At 42.1% G+C, this 24796-nt stretch overlaps 1 protein-coding gene across 2 annotated transcripts in view; it reads right to left on the reverse strand.

Annotated features, from left to right (window-relative positions):
* SYTL2 (synaptotagmin like 2) overlaps positions 1 to 24297 on the reverse strand; it is a 63603-nt gene extending 39306 nt beyond the window's left edge. Inside the window, exons 1-2 of one of the 2 annotated variants that reach the window (XM_075140237.1) lie at positions 24200 to 24297; positions 7660 to 8095 (exon numbers count right to left, since the gene is read on the reverse strand). In XM_075140237.1, coding sequence (XP_074996338.1) covers positions 7660 to 7760 — 101 coding nt within the window. In that variant the 5' untranslated portion in view covers positions 7761 to 8095; positions 24200 to 24297. The remainder of the gene's footprint in view (positions 1 to 7659; positions 8096 to 24199) is intronic. The other variant, XM_075140238.1, reaches the window with a different exon arrangement.
* Between the last annotated feature and the right edge of the window lie 499 nt (positions 24298 to 24796).

Below are 24796 nucleotides of genomic sequence, written 5' to 3' on the forward strand. Positions count from 1 at the left end.
CGTTAGGTCTACTAACAATACCATGATGAATTAATCTCAGCTAGCATCTTGGTTTTGGATCCTTGGAGAACTAACTAGGCTGTAGTCAGCACAAGTCTTGATGACTAACAAGACAAACTGACATTTATTCTGAAGCCAGAAGGGAAGACAGACACATCCAGGCCTGAAGCTTTAGAATTAATGAATTACGTGCTTGTAGGCCTGAGACAAGGCAGCTGATTTTGGACAGGAAGAAGTGAAAGCAGGCAGCTCTGTTGCCCATTGAAACATAGTCTCCACCAGAATTTGGAACCAAAACTATGATCCCAATTCTTGTGCTGAGCAAGTGTCTGTGAAACACACTGACCAGACTGACCCTTCTACATATTGTTTCTCTCCAAGAAGATGGCTACATGTAGGGCATCAGACTGGCGTGTTGTCCCCATATTTCATTTAAACCATATTTCTGCACTGAAGACGGAGTCCTTCATTTTTATATGCTTTTCTACTATGTCACCTGCAGTTAGCACTCAGACTTATTCTCCTATTAGTAGGAGACTTGCACTGTCAAGTTTGAAGTAAGCTTCATTTTATAAGTAATATGTTATGAATCATGTAATTAGATACTCCCTAGGCAGACACACAGAATATGTAAATTTGTTTAGGCATTTCTTACTATATGGAAACTTAACTTTATTCCATTCAGGAAATCTGTAGCAAGACTGTTGACGTTACAGAGTACAGGAGGTAGGATTCTTTCAAGGTCTGTCAGCCTTCACAGTTTCTATTAGCTTCCACTTGTTTCATTTCTATAACAGCCTTCCACTGTTTAGTTTGTCTGCTTGTTTTAAAGGATTTGCATAGAGGGTCCCCAATGGCCTCCCCTCCCTCTTCACACACAACGCAAGCAAACCTGCCATGGAAAAAAACCCAAACAAACAACAAATCTTCATGACAAAGGAACAGCTATCCTGTGGCAATACACCTTTGGTATTAGAGTCAGCCTGAACAGCAGTAGAAGGCAATGTGAATCTGGGGAGGAGAGGTTGCTAGAAAGTATGTGTACCCGCTCACAGGTTCTGCTCGAACACAGTGTTCCCAGTACTTCATAGACTTTAAAAGTAGGCGTGTAAAGCTAAAAACAGCCCTGATCAAATGACAACCCACAGGACACATACAAGCAACTGTAAGTAAGCAAAAGAGCTGGCATCATAGCTTCCTCCACGCTACCAGCAAGGGCATCTCCAAGAAATTGCTGCTGTGCTAAAGAATAGGTTGCATTTTAGGATTCCAAGCAAGCTACTAATCAAGACTAATCTACTCTGAAGACAAAGGCTTCAGTTTGGTACTCAATAATACAACACAGTCCCATGTGATAGAGAGATCTTACCAAGACAGTTTTTGTACTGTAGGGAAAACCATACTTATTGAGGGAGTACTCAATTTAGAGGTTAATTAGTATGCACTTTTCCCCTTAAGCACACTCTTCTACCATACAAAGTAAGGTCCATCCACCCTGCTTCACTAGCTGTTCCAAACAAGCATCACCCAATCAAATAATCCATCCGCTACTAGTAGACAACGTAAAAATCGATACTGGGAAGAAAAGGTATCAGGCCAGTTCCCAGTAGAGTCCAATGCCACATCTGTTACCAAGACCAGTAAGTGGGTCTCTTCCTTAACCCCAGTTATCTCACCAGATTAAGATGAAAACAGTCCTGCTTTTCTTACTGGCACTTCTGAAGGTGGACTGAGACCAAGGTAGTTCACTGTTACTTTGGTCTGATGAACCTGGCAGAAATCATAGAGGATGCAGAACAGCTTTCTGGAGGATATATACCCCCTTTTTTTTTTTCTGTACAGTAACAAATGGAGACTTAGGCAAAAAAAGGAGTTCACTCAGAATAGGGTGGGTTTGTTTTGTGGGTTTTTTTTTTTTAAACATATCTCTGGAGAGCAACAACCAACCTCCCCACAGTCATTCTTATGTCAGTTGGCTTTGTTTAAAGAGGATAAATAATGGCATGCACATTTTGCTAGGGAATAAAAGTGCTCTATTTCCTGAACAGTCGCTGTATGTGGAAAGTCACATTTGGTGCTAAGCGATGTCCACAAGGACAAATCAATCCAGAAGACACAAGCCTATCCTTTTCTGCCCAGACAGGTGCACCTTACAGCCCAAAGAGGAATGTTCTCATCTGGGTGTATTTAGGTACTTACATACCCGAGAAATCAGCAACTGTGAATGCCACTTCATACTTCGTTTTTTGCAAAATGTCTCAGAAATCCTGCCCCATTACCACATGAAATCAAGCATTTAAAAAAAATATGCTATTTTAAACTGCTAAAGCTAAAAAAGGAAAAAAATATAGACCAAGTTTCATTTATTTGAAAAAGGATTGTTGCTGAATTGACATGCTGGATCCCCTCTGTCTTTGGCAATGGCAAATGTCTCTGAATTGCTTTCATCTCACGCAACCACTACACAAAGCCAAGCAAAAGCACGCAGGGGCAGCAGGCAAGCACAGTCTTATCCTCAAGCTCCTTTGGGGGAGTGCTCCAGGTTGTTCACAGTGCAATGGAGCTCTTTCTCCTTCAGCAGATCTGCCCATCTAGAAAGAAATCAGTCAACTAAGGGCACGAGGAAAGAGCTTACAGGATGTCCATGATTTGGCTGAAGGCAATCTCCAAGCACACATTGTCATGTATACATTTTGACCATCAGCACGTTATACTTACTAACCAAGTAAGCCCATTAAAAGTTAATCAGAATTCCCTGGCACGACCACTAGACACAGGTATATGATTTCAGAACTAGTTATAAAAATAGCATGATTTTCAATTAACAACAATTAATTTCTATTTCTCCTACAATATGTCTGAGCAGCGTATAAGAGCAGATTCTCTGTTTGACAAGAGGAGATACTAAGATCTAAGTTTGAATTTTCAGCAAAGCATTCAAGCCACCTAATTCTTAGTCTCTTACAATAAATCAACCTATGGAGATTTTTTTATCACTGAGGGTAGAGTTAATTTCAGATTAAAAAGCTTTGCTCACATTGCAAGCAAGTTCCTTGCTGACACAAATGTATGACCTAAAAATACAAGAATTAAATATGCCACAAAGCAAGTTCAGGTTTTTTTTAATGTGTTTTTAAAATCCGCTCCACAAGAATTGTAGGCTTTATTTTCTTATTAGTTGCACTTGCTTATTAGTAGAGTAATTTGAATCCACCGAGGCTTAAGGATAACATCAGTACCCTGAGAAGAACCTCAGAATAACATTGCTAGAGGGAGTGCTCTGACAGGATCTTAACATATCCTTAGCCCTAAATTTAGAGAAAGTTACTGTTATTTGTGGCATCCCTGATCCAGAACCCAAGCAAGCTTTCAAAAAAATTCAGTGGATCAGAAGGGATGATGGCCAGCCTCAATTAGACACACAAAGTGCCATTCTTTTTACTGGTCAGGACAGAATGCAGAGCACATACAAACATACTGTGCTCTTGCTTTGCCTGTAAGCCTCACCTCTTCCACATATTATTCTTCCATTCATTTACAGATGCCCAAACTTTTATCATGAAGCAGTGCAAATGATATATATTAAAGAGTTTGTAAGAAAAAGGGGTGGAGAACTGGTAAAGTGAACACTTTTGCAGAGATTTAGCATTAGAAAGAGTCTCTAGGTATTGTATGGCAATGAGAAAGAGTGATTCTTCAAAATTAGGAAGTTATAATTGGTGCCTAGTTACCTCACTATGCAGACACTACCAAGCTGCCACAATCATTTGAGCGGATACTGATGATACATTTTGAAAGTTTCTAGAACGTTTGGAAGAAATACCCTGGATGCAGAGTAGGAAAAATGGGTAATTCTTTTCAGAAATGAGAAGGTTAGCTTTGACAGCACCTCTAAGACAATCTCTAAACTCTTCTATCTTCAATCAGCCCTTTAAACTTTGAACTGGCACCCATGTTCAAAACCATCTCCACCAAGAACCTTGTCTCTCTCAAGCATACCCTCAAAACTGGCACATCTAACAGAAAAGTATTTTAAGAATGAAGATTTTAAGAATGTATTCTGGTGACAGTCATTGAATGTCATTTTCACACTACAGTGGTTAAGTCTGGTTCCCCCAATGCCAATATTCAGCGCACCCCAATACCTTAAACATAGCCCATCCTAACAAACAAAAAACACAAAAAAAGCCTTCCTTCTGACAGTCTACAATATAAGGAAAGCTGCCTTGAAAAGTGACTGAAGAGGATATGTTAAAGCTGACCAGAATAAAAAAAAACATTTACACTAGGGTTTCAACAGGCACACACTCCCACTGAACATTATGAGAAAAGTTAAGTGTATGTAGCACCCAGCAAAATCAGACACCTGAAGCTTTCTCTTTTTTTGCAATGCCACACCAACGTATGTATTAAATGGGTTTGGCACACGGCGGTCACCACCCACCACACAAACAACTCCACATCAGAATTTCCCTGTCACTAGCCTCCTTCAGTTTACACAACGAGCAAACAATCCCAAGCACAGCCCACAACAGCATTGCCAGGAGGTTCTGCTGGGGAGGGCCGACAGCCACAGCTGGGAACCTTGTCGCAAAGGTGACCACAACAGCTTTCTGCCGCAGACACGCTGGTGCCGGGGGCCAGCCACTCCACCACAGAAGAGTCACCCAACCACAATCCAGAACTTCAGATATAGTTCTGTTCCATGTTACTGACTCCAGAAAGAGGAAAGGGCCCAAAACTGTGTTAATTCTAAACTGCACAGCTGTAAAAAGAGTTAGGGGCTATGCTGAAGCTTCTGCCAGGAAATTCAGTTATGTGCTTAGCCCATTCATTTGTTCAATTCCCAAAACCCAGCTGGAGCAGGGTATATCAGAGATTCCTGGACAGGAATAAGGACAACAACAAAAAAATAAATAAGTAAGCAATACAATGAAAAACAGCTTCTAGCCTTGACAAGCTGTCACTCAGCTCTTCCATTTTATGCTGGTTTTCCCCTCCTCAGCAACGCTGCCATTCAGGGGGTGGCAGCAGCTCCTGGGGTAATGAAGCAAAGAGAGGCATCTTCTTGCCCTAGGAATAAAAAAGGATGCAATGTCTTTTGATTTCCTTGCATCACACCCTCTTGTCATCTGAGATTTCTTCATCACCTCTTTGCCCATGAGAAGAAAACGTCCCCTTTCCTTTGGGACAGGCCTCAGCAGAGATCGAGGAGGAAGCAGGCATGCTGTTCCTAAAACTATCAGCCTGATTCAGACCGACACGAGGAGCCGCAGGATGGAGCAAACACCTATTGCAGCACTCAACAAATCAAGAATTAAAGCAGACTGACGAAGGAAGCTGTGTGGGCCAGTCTAATCAGCCCAGTTTTACTACAGAGAAGCAATATTAGGAGCTGTTAGGAGAGAAGGGACTTCATCAGGTGATTTGTAAAATTCCACTAGGAAGTTGCTCAAAGAGGATTCTGTGATGTTACCAGTTTGTCCACGCTCCAGGAACATGGCACAGATTATTAGAACACCCTTCCAACCTCAGAATTTCTTCTAGAGGGAAAAACATCACATTAAAAGACTTCCATTATACACACATACAAACAACACTTTGTCAGGGTATGATGTTTGTATGATGACATTCGATCCCAGCTCTTGGAATCTTCCAGGTGTGCAAGGCTGTAAAATTCAAACTAAAATATTGCATCTCCTTGGCTGGAGATATACTTCAGGTAGTCTTTTAATATATAATATATAAAAAGCAAGCTCCATGTGCCACATATATGCAGAAAAATCAGTTTCAGATGTAAGCTTCCAGCTTCTCAGAAGTTACAATGTTCAGAAACCAGAAGAGACATTTTATTGTAGAAACAAACATGCTGATTACAGGCTGCTACAACCTGCAGTCCCTTGCATTTTCCACCACACCCTCTTGAACTAGAATTACAGATGGCAAAAATAAAGTTATACAGACAAAAATACTTGTCAACAGCCCTTTCAGACCACTACTGAGAGTGGCTTTTTTGATCTTCTGTTCCAGGAAAGGTTCCTTTCCCCAGATACTGCTTTCAAACTCACATCTACAATTACTTTCCCTGAGTACTTTCAGACCTGGCACTGTTGTACTATTCCAAAACTAAAGCCAGTGTTTTTCTACCTACAGCAAAGAAAAGAAAATGCCCATTCCAATAAGCAAAATCAGTTTTCTGCTTTTTGAAGCAGGAAACAAAACTATGTGGTGAAAACATCTCCTCCTCGGGTTGCAGTAAGATAATGGAAAAAAAATTGGGAACATTGCCTGTAATGATTTTGCCCTCAGTCTTCAGTGAAGCAAATGCCTTGAGAGAAGCCTTTTTAACCAGGAGAAGCTACTGGTTTGCCCTTTATTGCTCTTACACTGAATGGAGCAAGAGGACTAACTCAACAACATGCTGACGACATGCTGACCAAATGACCTCGAGGCTGCACAAGCAAGCTCAGCAAAATGAGCACTGCTCTTGGGGCAAGTGGCAGGCTGCTGTTTCATTTGCAGGGTAGAGGATGCCTACACAGAGGGCATTTGCCAAAAAAAAAATTATTTCTCAGCGGAAGAAAAGCATCACAAATGCATCATGGTTGGAATAATTTCAAAATATTGAAATAGGAAATACATGTCTTTGTAAGGAACATCACAATGAGAAAGAATCCTAGAGAAGATTACTGAGTCAATGAGAGAAAATCCTGCCTCAACAGAGACCTGTAAACATCTATTTGTGTTACAGCACTTTCAGCATTTGAGGCTCCCTTTTTCATTATTCGGCCACTTGTCATTTTGTGTACCTGTAACGGATACTTTTCTTCACACCGAAAAAAAAGCCTTACTACTAAAATCCTCATTCTTGAGCAGATAGCTATCTGAATTAGCCAAAACCACTGTTCGACTGGTATTTGTACCTGTATGGATGGCTTTCTCAAATTCAAGTCACCTGGGCAATGCTGCTTTCCATGCATACATCTCTATTCATGGCAGTTACCTTAATAGTAGCTCTAGGAAAACCTCCCAGCATACAAAACACTCCAGAATAACAACACATTGCTCTGTCTGTGACACCACAAAGAAAACAGGGAGCAATTTTCTGCTTTAGCCACAGATTGCAAGGACTTCTCTTGGCAATGGGGCATAGCATCGCTACCTCCTCTGGACTGCAGCTCCAATGCTCCACATATTTGAGGTATAACTTCATTACTCAGGCATACTGCTGACTGCATCCATATTGACTTTTTTGTTTGTTTGGGTTGCTAGTGCTCCTTTTGAATCAAATCCCCCCATTTATTACGCATCAGTTCAGTTTGCGGAGGTTTTGATATTTGCAAACTGAATCCTTTTCTGAGGAAACCAAGCCAGATGCATATCAAGTCAGGTGCGTACCAGGTGCTTGGCCCCTTAGGGAATTGTAAGGGTCCAAATCAACAGTTAGGCTTTTGGCCAGTAATGAATCATTTCTGTGGTAGAGGCATTTCATCCGAGACTATGCTAAATCTAGTCCAGAGTAAAAATCTCCAAACCACATATACTGTGGAATATGGGGCCTCAGCAACAACTGTTTTTATCTACTCCTATGCTCTGAGTAACTCAGTATATGAACTGTGTAGGTCTTTCTAGGACAACCCAGGGCGCTAGATCCCTTACCTGACTCTCTCTTCTTCAGCTCTTTTAAGCTCTGCATCCCGTTGCAGCACCTTCATTATTGCCTCTTGTTCCTCCTCAGTTAGGAAGCTCAGGTCAATCATCTTGTTGTGCGTGTAGGGGCTGATAAAGCGTCCAGGCAGATCTTAAATCCTGCTGAGGAGGATAGTCTTGTAGTCCGCTTTAAAGGTATAGAAGAGAAGTCTTTTTTAGCAGGCACTGAGAAAGCTGGACCAGGTTACAGTCAGTGGTTTAAAGAGCCCCAAATGTTGCTTTCTTGCAGTAGAGTATGTGCATGCTTCCCTAGATGAGAGACTTCTGGAAAAGTGTTGCATTCCTGCTTGCCATCGTAATGATGTCTTCTCAGCTTGTCCTCTCAGCTCTGCTTCCAGTTCATTGACCCAGCATATCCAGTGTTTAAGAACAAACAAAACATCCCCTAAAAAAGAGACAAGAAAGAACAAGCTATAATATCAGGGATCAGGGAAGTAAATTATGTATGCATTTTTAATTAAAAGAAACAAGTTTTTCAGTGTGATTAAACTACTTTGTGAAGTTCAAATGGTCACTTCAAGTCAAACCTGTTTTACAGGCCTCTTGAACAAGGTGGCCATGAAAATATATTCCATTCCAATATGACAACTCACACCCTAAAACACAGAATCAAGTGTCATTCAAATGATACATTTTAAAATCAGTGCATCTTAAGTTGTCCTTTAAGTCAGCAGAACAATTTGGAGGAGAGGGAAGGGTGGGGTGGGGACAATAACAAATAAAAACCCAAGAACACTTACCACATTCATTTAAAGTAAAAAAAAAAGTGTAGTCACAAGTATTGACATTATATTCAAGAGCACACAAGAAATCTGTGTCTCTGGTTATCATACACAGCTAGACAAGAGCCAGATATCTCAGAAGAAAAATCCACTGTGCTTGCAGCCCTGATTCACAGCAAAGCAGTGGACAGAGTGAGGCAGCCCAACATGCATCCGCGGTGTTCACCTTCTGCCAGCGTAGACTTGGATCACATCCATGAACTCTATTCACAAGGGCTAGAAGTTGGATTTTGTTTATTTAAAGAAAGATTGCCTGAACTCCAGGAACAGAAGACTTAAAGGAAAAAAAGCCAACCACTTGGGATAAAACTCACGAGCTTGCCATGCTGGTTTACTTATCATTAGCACATTTCTAGGACATCATTTCTGGCAAGTCACCAACCAAACAGAAAAAGAACATCCCATTAGGACAAGCCATTGAACTTTTGGACCCTACTCTACCCCTACCAAACTGTGTGCCTTGCCCTCCACACCTGTCTTCCCACTCCAAGACTTCAAAGACTCCTTTCCCCTTTCAGGAGATCAGAAAGGCAGCAGTCACCACAAGCCCAGGAGGAAAACCCCCAAGGAAGCTGTCAGAACCCTGCCAACTGTAACATGTTGCAGGAGTGAGATGGGAGGAAGCTGGAATGTGTTCAAGGAATTCATATGCTCCAGTTCAAGACTTAGGGAGCATGTTCTCAAATTGGCACAACGACTCTTTCTGCAGAATTTTGTCTCCTGTTTGTAACAAAAACATGCATCATTCATAAGAGCTTCTCACATGCTACTCAGAACTAAAAGCAACAGGTTTAAGAGATTATTTCCTCAGAATCCCCTCAAATGGGAATTCTATAACAGACTTTTGACCAAAATACTCTTCCCCCCAGAACACACAACACTCCTCACTGAAAGGTCAGGTACCAGGTTTGCAAAATCAAGTTTCTTACAGTAAACCTTTTAAATTTTCTAGAAGCTGCTGTTAGCTGCTGGATGGAGTCAGAACTGCTATGTCGTTCTGACTAGTTACCTTGAGGTCAAGAGGAAGGGAACAATTTGAGTAATTTCCCTTTCCTTTGTACCAGCCCCTGCTTTGGGAAGGAAAGCCAGGGTATCTATGGTCACCATAGGCTGCAATACAACTTAATTTACAAGATATAAATATAACTTTTACTCACAACATTTTACCACTAATAGTGTATAATTATGTCAGGAATATGATCCCCTGTAGGCCCAATCACTATCCTACAGAACATATGGAATAAACGTGAAATAATTTCTACATAACCATCTTGAGTACGTGGAATTAGAAGTCATGCGGTAATATGAACCTCACTGCTTTATCCAAATAAAACTGCATTTACAAGCAGTAATTTAAAATACTGTTTTGCCTCTGTTTTATAGGCCATGGTTCCAGAGGTCCATTCACTTACAAAGCAATCCCAAAATCCCAACTGTCAAAGACAAAAACCTCTTCTTCAAAAAAAACCTCAGAGGAATAAAGGTGGGGCGGGGGGGGGAGAAGGAGGGGGGCGTCAGCTGTATCTAGAGTCGAGTCTCTTAGTGCCTCAGGGTTACAGCACCATGGATGTAATGAAGCCAGAAGAAAGGACATAAATAGCTTGAATTTAATGTAAGCCTCAGAAGCATCCCTAGTGACAAACCTGTTAAGAGACAAAAGAGAAGCAGATGTAGTTATTGGACGGGTCTCTTTATTAGGCAGCTACCATCACAAGCCTTTAGGATGTGTGTGTCTGCCTCAGGCCCCTGCAGTCTGACACGGCATCTGGCAGACAGGACGCTGACATCGTATTGATCTCATGAGCACTAAAATCATGCGACAAGTCATTGTGCTTGCTCCCCTGGCAAGTTCAACCAGGAGATTAAAACAAGATATTGGCACTGGCACTACTTAAAGGGAAACATCATCTCTAAAGATAACAGCATTTCTTACAGATGTGGAAGGCAGCTGCAGCCAGGTTAACGATTATCCCCCCTGCTAAAAAAAAAAAGCCCAATAACCTTCTGCATGTCATTATGTTTGGCTGCCATATTTATCTTCTCTATGATTCTCATTGTGATTTTGTTCCATGAGGTAGATATAACAGCATCTCAAACAGCCTGCCATCTGTAACTTTATTTACATTTAGAAAATGACAGTTTTATAATTAGGCAGAAGTAAAAAGTGCTTACTATAGGGCTACCAACAAACATAACAATCCTAAATTTGTTGAGAATCTATAATAGTACTCCTTCACCTTATGAACAGGTGTGGATATCTGTTTTGAATATCATGTGGAAACTTTTCACAACACCTGACACACCAGTCAGCATCTGCAGCGCTAATCCAAAGCCCTGGATGCTGACTGAATGGCATGTGCACAGCTGCCAACAGGCACAGAACCTTACGTCGCAACGACGACACCTTGACAGCTCAGAACTGGAATCATCAAGGATTTTTCTTGTAAATCAGGCAAGTTTCTTGCCTCAGGTCAATCAAATCTGTAAGAAAGCTGTTGTAGGAATGATATTTTACCATATCTTTGTGTTTAAAGAAGGCTGAGGGAATAAGTGTTATGTTGTCTATTAGATTCATTTAAAAATCTAAATTAAATAGTTGGACAGCATTTACAAAACAAGCTGCAGGCTTCATCGATGTCTCACAGTATTCAAATTAATAAAACTAGTGGAAGCAGAACTTCAGTCCTCCCCGAGTGAACAACAGTTTGCAAGGGCTGAGCATCCACAGGCTGTGGGAGCTCACAGTAAGCTGCACTGCTACTAAACTTCCCAGATACCATCGTTCTGTAGAGCAGTTTCTGCAACTAAGGTTGCACTCCCACCTTGTTTTCAATCAGGTGCAAGATACCACCTACCCTGGCAGGCTCTTAACCATTTTTTTTTTTCCTGGTAGGTATCATTAACATGGTTCCACAGTTCACAAAGCTCTGTTATACTGAGTATGTTAAACTTGGCAAGTCTGGCTTAACTGGAGCACATTCTCCTCCCAGCTCTTCAGAGGAGAATCCTACATGAATTCTGATCCACTGATCCACATGCACTCATCCTGTATTCAGATTTACATGGCATCGTATTAGTTGGTTTTCCTCCCACCCTAGGTTATGATAAAAAGCTTCTCCAGTCCTGAGTAGTGCAGCTGAGACCCTCTAGGTTCCTTTGCAAAACTAACAACACAATGCTTCAGTTAAGGCATGTCTAAGTACCTGAAAAACTGGCCCCTGATCTCACTGGATAAGCAGTTGAAAAGAACTAGCAATAATCAGTTGGGGTTCCCCCCCCCCCCCTTTATGTGTATCATCAATATAGTGCAAATTGTATCACATTTCACTATGATAACAAGTCTTCAGTCGCTGGAGTCATGCCAGCCAGTCACAAACTGAAACCAGAGCAGTTTTTAGTTTCTGCATAAACAAGAAGAAAACCTCTTTCTGTGTGTGATGTACTTGGCCAACCTCATGAGACCCACTGATAAAAATTACTGCAAGGCTGGCCTTCTGCAGAAGATTGTCAGCACTGATTCCAAGCACAGACAGTAAGAACTGCTGGCTTAGAGTATAGGCAGCCCCTGTTGTAAGACCGAAGACTAATTAAAAAATAAAAAAAATTTAAAAAAAATTAAAAATAATCAATGCCTTCCTCCACTTCAAGTCACCCACTACCACCACCCCAAGCTCAGTTATTTTGATTTCTTTTTTGACAGTGTTTTCTCTTAAAAGCCCCTATACGTGACGAAAAGAACCGAGAGGTCTCAACAGTTTGTTTGGTGCCACTGCAAGTTCAATGTGAAGTTTTCAGACCTAAGTTTCAAATAAGACTGAAAGATTCATATCAGACTGATTAAATAATGGAGATCAATAGAAATACCACGTTGACTGATTTCTGGAGAAAGGCTGTCATGTGCTGTAGACTAACATTAGTGAGTCTTGGGATATTTGGCATGTTTTTTTTCTTAAACCTTAAATTCAAGTGAAACCACACAAAAATCTTCCCTTTCATAAAAGATTTGTAATCCCTGTAACAAACAGGAATCTGAAATTATGTTTCTGTAACTCATGCATGAAAGCTTCTGTGTTTTGTCAATAAAAGAAGCAGAAAGAAGACCCAAGATATATTTTCCCCCACAGACTCTTAAGCTGCTCACAACTTCCAAGTGCTTTAGGCCAGACACTCACCCAAAAATTTTATCTTATAAAATTTCTCAAAACCTCTCAGGCAGTTATACACCTCAATTCCTTTAAGTAAGGCTTTACATTTTTCTAGAACACAAGTCTGCCCCCCCCCACACACTGCTTTCTCCTAAGCACGAAAGGGGAATGTTAATTTGAATGCTGCATTCCAAACATTATGAGACATCACATTAAGAGGTGCCACAATCATGGCTTGGATTTTAAAGTTTTTACTCAGTGTATACATATAGGACGTAATGAGGGAGGGGCAAGGAAGAGGTTGGAGTAGTTTGCCATGACTGACATTAAGTTCATCAACAGGATCAGAAAACAAACAGTAAAACCCCAGAGTCAGCTGTTCCATCCAAATCAACAAGATTTCCTTTTGCCTGCAGAAACCTCATAATGTCCTAAATTTACATTGCAAAATTACTTTTCAAGTGCTCCTTGTACAGTAGACGTAAGCTGCTAGAGCTTTGCTCCAGAGAATCTGTCTTGCAGCCAATGCCTTCTAACAAGAGGAAGAAGGTGACGGCCAATCCTACACTTTTGGCTGCTTTCACACCCCTATTTGTGCCAACTCCTTCAGTTGAACAATTCCCCTGCAGGCCTGGCTGATCAGCAACTCTCATCTGTACACATCTTCTTCCCATAAAGCATTCAGTTACAAGAACCTATCGGCTCTTAAAGACGAGAGCGTTTGGTTTTATGCATTTGAAAGGTATGAATTTTCCTAACTTTGTATCTTCACTACCACAACATATCAGCACTAGCAACAAGGATGAGTTGGAAGTCCAGACATAAGGCAACAGGAAGCTGAGGAAAACAGATAAATGGAATTGTGTAATATAACAATTTGCATCTGCAGAGAAACTCATTATTCTCAGAAAAGACGTAACTAAGTTTGTCCTACACGCATGCTTAGGAAATAATAATCCTTTATTTTGAAGCAAGGAAGTCAAGAAGAACATTAGGAGCAATAACAGCTTTGCAGAATTGGCCCCTACCACCCCGGGAGGTCACAGGAGGCAGTAACAGTACTTCTGAGTACTATGAGGCCTACAAGCTACAGCTTTGCAACAAAAACAAACAAACCATCACACTCTCCTGAACAAATCTGATTCTCCACTGACATTTAAGCAGTACAGTCTTACATGGGTAATTCAGCACCGTCCTAGGTTTAGAGAATATAATTTTTCTGTAAATACATGAGGCAAATCCCATGAACAGAGAACAGCTGATTAATCTAAATGCCAGTGTTCATACAAGCACAAATAGTTTAAGACAGTCATGAACATATTTGTGCAGATAATCAAAGGACTACGGATTTCAGTTTGAGTAGTGGAGAAAGAAAAGCTATTAACTTTCAAGAGGGACTTAAGTCATCATCAAGAGAGTTTTAAACATGGGTTGCCTGCAATGGTAAAGACCCGAACTTAAACACAGGAAGACCTGTTGTCATTTTAATTCTTGAAGGGGCAGAAGGGAAGAGATCATCCAGTAAGATATGCATATCTGTAGCCAATCCGGCTGCTCTTTCAAGAGGTATTATCAGAGTATTTTCAAAATGATAACAGCTAAATGTACACAGCATATCATATTTCCAACAGTCCCGGAGATTAACTTAGAGAACAGTATTTGCCAACATGTATGTTTAGTCACTGAAAGGTAGAGAAGTTCTTATCTAGCTAGTTGTGAAGTAGAGGGTGTTGGTGGAACAGAGACCTTTGCAGAAGTGGGGGATATCTATAATAAGGCAACACCGAAGTTGCTCTTACAAACACAGCAATGCTTTACATCATTCCAGTAATAAACCTACATGTTCTCCTGTGCAATATTCGTTACAATACAGTTAAGGAAAAGAATCTTATCTGCAATTATAGGACCAGATAACTACTCAAAACAGCCACAATGGGGAAAAAAAAATTAAAAATATGATACACAATAAGCCTTGCTCACACCTTACCCTTCCTCAACAGTACCAGAATGATCCCTGTTGTTTTTAACCTGCAAATAGTTGCAATCTTAAAATATTCTCACTGACCGCCTTATATAATGATCTTCAGCCAGCTAGAAGAAGAAATGCAGCTAGAGTAATGCAAGCACTTAAAAATTCCACTTTTCTCCAGTAACATCTGCTTTGCTGGTCCACACGGCTCTGCCTGTAATTTCATTTTACTCTTGTTTGGTAAGAAGTCAAGACCTTCATCTCGTCGAAGACTATACAGGCAATTGTTCTGTTTTACACAAAAGTTACTCTGAACAAGAGAGCAAAATGTTAATAACAGAAAAAAGAAGATAAAAGTTAACAACTGAAAACTGGAAGAGAAAAGAATAATTGCTTTTGTTGGGGCCTAATCTCTCTAATCACATATGGCAGCTTGCCATTTCTTTCATAGGGCTTGGATATTGGCAGCACTGCCTAAGAATGTCAATCTCTATACCTATTATGGTATACAATCATTAGGCCAGTGGTTTCAAGAGGATGTGGTCTCTGGAATAAGTAGTTCATAAATTAAAGAGAAGCCTCAGAGAAACACAGCTAAATTTTTCTCTTCCCTGTGACCACTGTTTGTCAGACTAACTATAGATGCCATGCCATTTATTTTACATTGCCATCCGTATAAAACTATTCAAAAAACTTGAATTTTGAAGCAGCTTCAAAATTACAGAGATTCCAGTAAGTTAACATTAATAACATCAGCATATCTCATTATAAATTCCAGGGTTCTTCAAATCTAGTTGTATTTCCTTACACATCATACCACTGGCACTTCGTTGTGGTTTAACCCCAGTAGGCACATTGTTTGAATTAATAATAGTTTGTTTGCAAGAACTTCATTCTTCTAGTTGCTAATTCTTTTCATCAAGAGTTACAACACAAAGAATATTTTCTCAGGGTAAGGGACTTGAAATATAATAGTGAAGGTGGCTCAATCCTCCAGATCTCCGAAGGCAGAGCACTGTCTATTGTGTAACAATTATTCTTCTCCCTTTACAGAGGGACCAGACTCCCTCCAAAAGCAGAAGTGTGGAGGGCTCACAAGACTCAAACGCCCATTGTCACTTTCTCAGTCTTCATGACAGCGTTGGCATTAGACCCACACAGGGTCCAGTTTAATAGAGTGTTTTTATGTCTTGTTTGAAAACTGATTTAAGTAAAACACTAAAACTTTTAAGAGAAATTGGAAGAAAACCAATTACTTGGTGGGAAGTTATCTCCTGATCATACATATGCCCTCCCCCCCAAAACCTGAAACTCATAACGCAAGCAATTGATTAACTCCTTAAAAAGGTTTTGTTAAGATGCCAATGGCTTCCTTTCATTTTACAGGAAAGAGATGCTCACCCTCTTCTTCTAGAGACTTGCCATCTTAAATGTACAGATTCAGTATGGAAGATGGAAGTGAGAAGAGGCCAAGAGCATCTCCCTTCCCTTCTCACAAACTTTTATTGCAGAGTAGAAGACACACCTGCTGTTCCTCTCAATCCAGTGTCCCATAGAGAACATTTACATATAACCAGGAGCTGTTGAATCCCTTTCCTTTTCCTCCCTTGCCCCATTCTTCCAAAAAATATACCTATTCTATTTTGAGCTTTGGCATTCCCTGCGCTAGGCCAACAAGCATTGTTTCTTGATGCAAGTCAAACAAAAACATCTATTATGTACTAGGAAGTCCTTAAAAAAAAGAGGGGGGGGGGGGCAGCAAAACAAAACAAAAATGATCAAAAGGCTAAAGTGGCAGAATTTCCCCAGGCAGACTGTGCTGTAAGTATAATTCTTCCTCATTCAGCTTAGGCTTTCCTTCACTTAGATGCTTGTACATATGAGAAATCTGAAAGGAACTTTCCCAAAAATATCAGAACAACAAGGAGTGTCTGCCTGGTTTCTAATTTTGCACGTGCTACTGGAATTTCTAAAAGGCAACTAACCCTATATTCCCCTCCTCTTTGTTTAAAAAAAATCCCAGATTCTGTGAGCAGTTACAGCCTCAGTAAATCGTAACTAGTCATTTACTTTGCTTTGCTTTCTTCCTAGGCAGGTGTTCACAAAGTCTTCATTGCACTTGTAGGATGTTTCCTACATTAATTTCCCTTACATGGATGGTCAGAGAGTAGTGCTCTGGAATTCATAAAAATCCCTCTTGTTAACCAGTATGGTTTTGGTTTTAGCAAATTTTAGCCTTAAGCAAATCAAAGTTACAATGTTCGCAAAGCAGAGGTGTCGACAAGTTTAGATATTGGAGACTTCAGGGGAGCTATCCTACCTCTACCCTGTTTCCTTGCTTTCCTACTATTTAGCAAGTACGTGGGTACTTTTTAGCTAGGACTCTGTTCTGGAAATTGTATCGCTCAAGAATGGAAGTGTGCAAAACAGTGCGACTAATTAACAAGTATTTCTTATCAGTGGCTACTGGGAAGTGACACACTTCCTGCATCTTGGTTAGAGGATCTTTTTTTATATAAAAGCAAAGAACTGAGCTGCAGTTTACACAGTCACGGTGTAGTTCTGACTCTTTTTTAATGCAGACTTTCTAAAAAGAGGACTTTACTAAGGGGCTAGCAGCACTGATGTAAAGAAATTCATGTTACAAATAGCAAACGGATTTGCATTCAAATACTTACTTAGACTAATGCTCACTCTGTAGAGCTGACAGTAAGACATTTTGTAGAGCAGTTTCAGTCTTGAACACTAACTGGAAGACTCCTAAGTATACAGTTTCTGAAGAAACTTTGAAAAAGGTTCATTTCAAAGCCTGTCCACGTGACTTCTCTGATTATTTTTATCCCATTGTTATGGGAATCCATTAGTCAGTATCTGTTGCATCCCTGTGAGTTTAAGAGTCCCCACTCTCACTCCTCATTTGAGTTGAGGTGATGAGCTAGTTGAGCAAGGACAGCCACCATTACTGACAGACTGATTTTCCTCCACTATGTTTGTAAAACTAGGAACCCGTGGGTTAATAGGTTGCCCCTTTTATGCATCACTTTGATCTGCTCTAAAGCACTGTCACAGCCAACTGCTCAGGTCACTGGTGGTAGTACATTTCCTCTGCAGGAGACTGCACAATACAGCTTTGTGGTACAGGTTGAGCACAAAACTGCCAAATCAGGACGGCAACATTTTACGTCATCGTTGCCTCCCCTGAGGGAGGCCACTGATCTCAGCTTCACCAGAGCAGCTTTGCCTGTAGCCCAACACAAAACTGAGATCACTCAGAACATTGCAAAAGGCACTCCATCATTCTCAGACACAATTAACCGTATAAGCAAGTAGCTGTAGGAAACAAAATCATCCCTTACTTATCTAAATCACTCTAATTTGTCACTGCAGCCCCCCTACTTTTCAGCTACCAACCTTGTTATTGTAACTACAGCTCCGTTTAACTGATTACTAATGTGCACAAGGAGCCAGCGAACAAAACAAGCCCTTTGGCTGTCCTTTCTCACGAGATGACTGACCAACCACTGACCTTGGACACTCACTCGTGCAAGTTAAGGTTAAAATTACCCACCTAATAATTGACGTAATCTGAAGGCTACTAAGAAAGCTTGCGTCAATTAATCCGGTTCTTGCTACAGTAACTGAGGCACACACCTATCTGAAAACAGGGCCTTACACAGAATCCAATTACCAGCAGAAATCAGGCACCAGAGGAAAAAGGATGTTCTTTAGGAGTCCTGCAGTCATAGAAACAATAAGTAAGCTAAGGAGGGAGGTGGGAGAAAAAGCACTTTGGAGAAGTTTCCAGATAAATTAAAAATCAAAATGTTTAAAAAAAAGCTAGCCTACAGTCTGCAGTCAGAACCAGGTCTCATCTTAGTCACCAAAATTAACCTAACCTTTGCAATGAAGTTTTTATTTCAGAGTTATTGTTGGTTTTTTAATAGATACATTGAAAAAAAAGCTTACTATAGCTCCCTATTAAGAGGAAAATCATTCATCTTCCCATGCATAATGATGTTTTAATGGATAGCCCCATATTATGGATATTATCAGATGGAATATTCCATCTGATAGCAGATTCATTCTGGCTAAGTTGAAACCAGCAAGCAGCAATGTCAGTCCTCCTTAATAGTGATATTAAATTGCAAGAATAACAGGAAGTCTATCAGCCATGAAAACTTTACTCACAAGATTGTTTGCACTGCTGGGCTGGGCTATAGCATGCAAAACCCAGTCTTTTCCCTGACTGGTACAAGTTTCACTGAATATTTATGGCCAGATCCAAACAGAGCACTTAGGCACCGAGAAGCAAGGTGCGCTATGATGCAAGGAGCCTAAAAGGGCATGGTGAGAGCTAAACGCAGTTGCTACACACAAGAAGTGAGGAGTGGGGAACAGTTTCTGTAGCAGCCTGCAGTTGCACTGAATGAGGTGTGGTGTCAAATCACACTGTGTGAATGGGATTTGCCCTATAAACGCTGCTGAATAGCACAGGGATAGGAAAGAGGGAGAAGGTGGTTGTGATTGAAATTGTTTCTCAGGCACTGGTAGCAAAATCAGGAGTTTAGAGTTTGTGAGGCTGGGGTTTGGAGTATAATGGCTGTCCCTAAACAGGTATTTAGTTTTGCAGGAGTGGCTCATTCTTTAGGAGCATAGCTATGCAAGGTGTTAGCTCTCTCTTGCCCAACGGCTACAGCACATACTCAGGAAGCGGACAAAACCAGAGTCCCCAAAACCACTTAACCCAAAAGGATTCAAAACTCACATCCCCTTGTTTACCAAAACCATATGACAGTCTCTGAAGGTTTCACTTGGTCCATTTTTAACTGTTCCTAGGGCTGCACTACCAAGGATTAAACCACCCATTTCACAGAATGACTGTTAGTTTAAAGTGAGGTCACAACCTTGCAAGCAGAAACAAGAATCCAGGTCTACTTTCTCTCAGTCAGGCCACCACATTACACATCAAGCTCTCTCTCCTGACTTCTCATCCAGCCAGCCCTGCATTCCTGGCTACACAGCAGTCCAGTTCTAGCAGGGCAGGGGGAACAGGAGAGTAACCCCAGGGTATTAATTTTTAATCTAGGTCTATTAATCTCCAGACAAGTACTCTAATCACTATGAAACAAGACAAATTTAATGACATTTCCACTAATTACCCCAGGCTTGAAAAACAAACAAACAAAAACAACCCACAACTCAAAGAGCTACATACTCATGCAATACCCAGGTGGAATATAGGCAACCTCCAAATTCAGCATGGTCAAAAAAAAGACTGTTACAGTTTTGTGTGGGCAGGACCAGAATAGAAGGTCAAGGGCTCACTACTTCTGGTTGGTTGTTAGATTTCTGCCCAGGACTTAGACACATACCTTTTGCTTACAGTGCCTAAAGTGCAATTACACAGGATTTTTGGACCTCACCCTTAATTTTTTCATACCTGATGTTCTATTTTTAATGCTATTTTTGAATCATGTAAGCCATTTAAACTCAGTAGAGAAGAAAAGCAGGGGGGTAGATTTTAACATCCAAAAAGCTGATGGTCTAAAACCATTTCTAACTCAGGAGTTCTTGAATACGCTGATCTACTTCTGCAGGTCTAGTTACATGGCTGAGATTACATAGTCTAACTGTAGTCCATCCAGCCTGTACAGAAGTAAATCACTGTCAATTTATCAGTCAGTCAGAATCAGACTGACAGTAACACTGGGCAGGCAATTTCATGCAGAGTTTACCAATATTCAGTTTGATCCTTTTGTAGGACAAAAGTATCTGGCAATGAGTCTAGGACATGTGCTAGTTACTCTGCAAATAAGCATCTCCATTGTTCTTACCTTTATTTTTATTTATACACACACATATTTATATATAGAAACGGACAGAGACAGAAATGCAGAATCTCCTTGACTGGGAGAGAGAAAGAAAATAAAAGTTAATTTTTACAAGATTTACACTACAGAGGAAAAGGAGTATAGCAAGGTGGAGGAAAAAAAATTGTCAAGTTGTTCATTCATTTGATGTATTAACACAGGATACTGAGTGGGATTCAGGTCAAAAATAGTCTGGCATTATCATCCAGATAAAGAGCTATAAAATAAGAATAGGGGAGATGTATTCTTTTCTTCCTCCTCACACATACATTGTATCTCCTCCCGTTGCCACTCTCAATGCAATAAACAGTCAAGTTACATATAGCAAGGAAACCTTATACCATGAAGTAAGAATCTAGCACAGCCAGTTGCTGTACCCAGGTGAATTGGAATGACTCCCTACCACAAGAATGAAGCACGAATACATCTGCTAAAATCAGCTGTCACTCACTTTATGCCCAAATAAGCTAAAGAACTGGAGACTGCTAATACAGCAAATGCAACATCACTGGTTTGACATACCATAAAGCATAAGTGTTCTGGCACTGGAATCATAGGATCATTTAGGTTGGAAAAGACCTTTAAGATCATCAAGTCCAACCACAAACGTAGCACTGCCAAGTCCACCATTAAACCATGTCCCTAAGTGCCACATCTAGACCAAACTAAGGAGCCTCCTTAAATTGACTTATGAGCAACCTAAATAAGCTGACTTCAAATGCAACAGGTGATGGACTTTGAGCACCAGAAGGTTACCTACTGCTTTTAGCAGTTATCTGTTAGTCTTCATCCTGGATGAAAAGCACTTGCTGTGCAGAGAAACAAATTGTTTACTATGGTGCAAAACAAGTCACCATTGAATGAAGACTGACTTCTACAGGACAGAGCCATCACTTTTAATTAAAGAAAAATAAAATTAAACATTTTTTCCTACTGAGAGACTACAAATGACTTAAGTTTCCCTGCAAATAATGTTTTCTTAATAGGTTTTTGTTTGAAGTCTGTTCTTTTCACCACTGGGAAAGCTGATTCCTTTCTGTCATGAGCACAGGAAACACCATACAGGGTAGAACACAAGTAATTCCTTCAACTTCATCCCACTGGTTAGCTTCCTAGTTAAGGTTTTTTTTCTAGATGCAACAGTTAAAATCTAACCTTCTGTGCAAGCACCAAAGGTTTTCTCCAAGTACTAAATTGGAGCAGTACTTCCACCTGGGAATCTGGCAAGTGTCTCCTGCAGAATAATGGGAGTTTACTGCAGAGAATATATTTGTCCATGGTCTCTACCCAGTGCTTTAGAGAAAAGACAAATTCACCTTTCTGGCATTAATTTTGGGGGGCAATGGAGTGTTGTTTACTCTGGCCTTTGCCAGCATTGGTAAACAAGAACATGAATACCTATTTCACTGATTTTAAAAGCCTGACAGTGAAACTGATAATACAATATTCTGGGCTGCAAGAGATGCTGGAAGGAAATTTCTTTAACAAAAGACAGGTCTGATGACAGCTTCGGAAAACTCACGAACGTGCTTTGCAGCCAAAGCAGAGGCCTGCTGCACCCATGAAGTAGATGCAGAGTAAGCAAGATGCTTATTATTTCCTTGCCTTAAACCCAGACACCAGCACGCTAAAATATGGTAATTGGTAACAGTGCATAAGCATTTTCTAACACTGTAACATTACTAGTAGTATTTTATAGCATAGCTATGCATAAGTATATAAGTAACACATAAGTGCTAATGGACAGAGAATTGCAGTATACTTGCCCAAACAGCACAGGAAAACATGTGCAAATAGTAAAATCTGCAAGATAAGAGCAAAGGATGTAGAGTGGGCAGGAAAGATGTCAGGTGAAACCAAAACAAGCCTGCAGAACAAAGAGGAGATACTTATTTTGCAGGATTATTCTTGTTCCATCAGGCATAAGAAAGATGTCTAGCAAAACTAGGGCAGAGTCTTACTCCCAAAAATAATGTGAACAATGTCAAAGGCAGATGAGATCACCCCCTTTTCTTCCAGGGAGGGAGCAAGGTGCATAAAATACCAATAAGCAAAGAAAGATGGTAATTTATGAAAATCACCAAATGCTCACTTTGATTCCAGCTTCTCTTGCCAAAGAGCTCTCAAGCACTTTACCTTGACATCAGCCACTGAGACCATCAAGAACTGTAGTCTTGAGCACTAAATATAGGGCATCAGCTCCATGGCATTGTATACGCTTAGGTTTACTACCACTTACAGATGTGATTGTTAAGAAGTGTTTGGAAAATGTAGTGATAGTGACTGATGGTAATTAAGAATTAAGAAATGGAAATCTGTATTGTTGATGTATATCAGTTTAGTAAAGTGGTTTGATTCATCAATCTTTTAAACACTCCATCACGGCGATCTCCAATTCTCTGATATATGTAAACACACAAATATTTTGTTGCAACACCTTGATTGCTTCTTTTATCCAAGAAAATCAAGTTTCTTTTTACAGCATCCTGTCAAGCATGTTTTAAGTCCCCTCCCCTTACAGTTTTGGGAAAGTTCAGAAATACTTGTCTTGCCACTTGACAATCTGTCCCCAGATTCAAGTGACCTTTATTCTGCAATGGCAATCTTATAAACAGATCCTTCTGCTCACACAGGAAAGACACAACCGAGTGCATTAGACTTTAGGGCCAGGTCCAATTCTGCAAGTCACTCCAGAGACAGCGTGGAAGATGCAATTATTTTAGTGTTTCGAAATGAAAGTGTTTACTATTTACATAAAGGTCATTAACATCTCTCAACTGAGATCTAAGCGCCCTCTTTAAATAGAGTCCTTTTATTAAAACAGGCCTCTACAGAAGCTAGGTGCAGGTACGTTTTTACAGTTACTCAGCTCACCACCAGACAGGAGCTCCCTTCAGCAGAGCAGGGATGTCTCGGCGCCCGGCCCGCCTCGCAGGGGGGAGGCTGCCGTTCTTCACACCGGCTCTCGAGATCCCTTCTGAGTAAAGTCGCTGACAAGCGGCGCTTCCCTCTGGCTAAGAACAGGGGCCGGGCAGGGGAGACACCTGTGAGGCCTCCCCCATCCTCAGGCGAACGGGCCCTGCAAGCTGACCGCAGCGAGAACACTCGAGCACGGAGCAGCCCCCCCAGCAGCCCGGCTGCCGAAAGCCTGGAGTCAGGGCTCCTCCGCTGTCAAGAGACTCATCCTCACGCTGTTCCGGCACTGCCGGGCACGGGTGGTTTATATGCTTTTTTTTTTTTTAAAAAGTCTCTGAGTCACTCCATTAGGAAGACACCTCCACCGCCCGAAACCCCTCAGAGCAGCCTCACCCCTCCCGCCGCCTCAGCGGGCCAGCGGCAGCGCGGCACCCCACCGCCTCAGCCTCGCAGGACCCCGCCGCCCCCTCCGCGGGCCGGGGGCAGCGCGGCACCCCACCGCCTCAGCCTCGCAGGACCCCGCCGCCCTCTCCGCGGGCCGGGGGCAGCGCGGCACCCCACCGCCTCAGCCTCGCAGGACCCCGCCGCCCCCTCCGCGGGCCGGGGGCAGCGCGGCACCCCACCGCCTCAGCCTCGCAGGACCCCGCCGCCCTCTCCGCGGGCCGGGGGCAGCGCGGCACCCCACCGCCTCAGCCTCGCAGGACCCTGCCGCCGCCCGCGGCACCCCACCGCCTCAGCCTCGCAGGACCCTGCCGCCGCCCGCGGCTCCCCCAGCCCTTCCCTCCGGTCAGAGACAGCGTCAGTTACCTGGTCCCGGCCGGCAGCCGCTGCCCCGCGCCGCCTCCCCGCTTGTCTGAGGGGAAGGGAGGCGGTGGCGCGGGGCGAGGCAGCCCCGGCCCGCCGCCGCCGGGCCAATGGCGGCGCCGCGTCCCTCAGAGCGGGGCGGCTCCCCGCGCGCCGGGCCCGCCCTCCGCCACCCCCGGAGCCCCGCTCGTGTTCGTGTCACCTGTGGAACCGCGAGGGCGTTCTGAGGGAGCGGGGCGGAGCGGTGAGGCTCTGTCCTCCGCGCAGCAGGAGCCTTCGGGGGCGGATCTGAGAAGGCTCTTCTGAGGCAGAAGCTCGAGGAGGTGGGCTCGCTCCACAGAGGAAAGTGGGTGTTTCACATAAAGTCCACGCAGGGAACATCAGCTTGACTTGACTAGCTGCCTTGAGGTAAAATGATCAGTATTTCACTTTACCTGGTGATAGGCAGCCGCCCTGAGGTAAAAAGATGGGTGTTTCACTCTACCTGGTGATAGGCAACCTAAGAGGTTGTGAACATACGCCCCTGTTTGCAGTAAAGATACAGGCAGCGATAACTGAGGTTTCAGTCATCTGTTTGTCCAGGAAGCCGCTGTAAGTGCT

The sequence above is a fragment of the Calonectris borealis genome, chromosome 1 (genome assembly GCF_964195595.1).
Source record: "Calonectris borealis chromosome 1, bCalBor7.hap1.2, whole genome shotgun sequence".
NCBI lineage: Eukaryota > Metazoa > Chordata > Aves > Procellariiformes > Procellariidae > Calonectris > Calonectris borealis.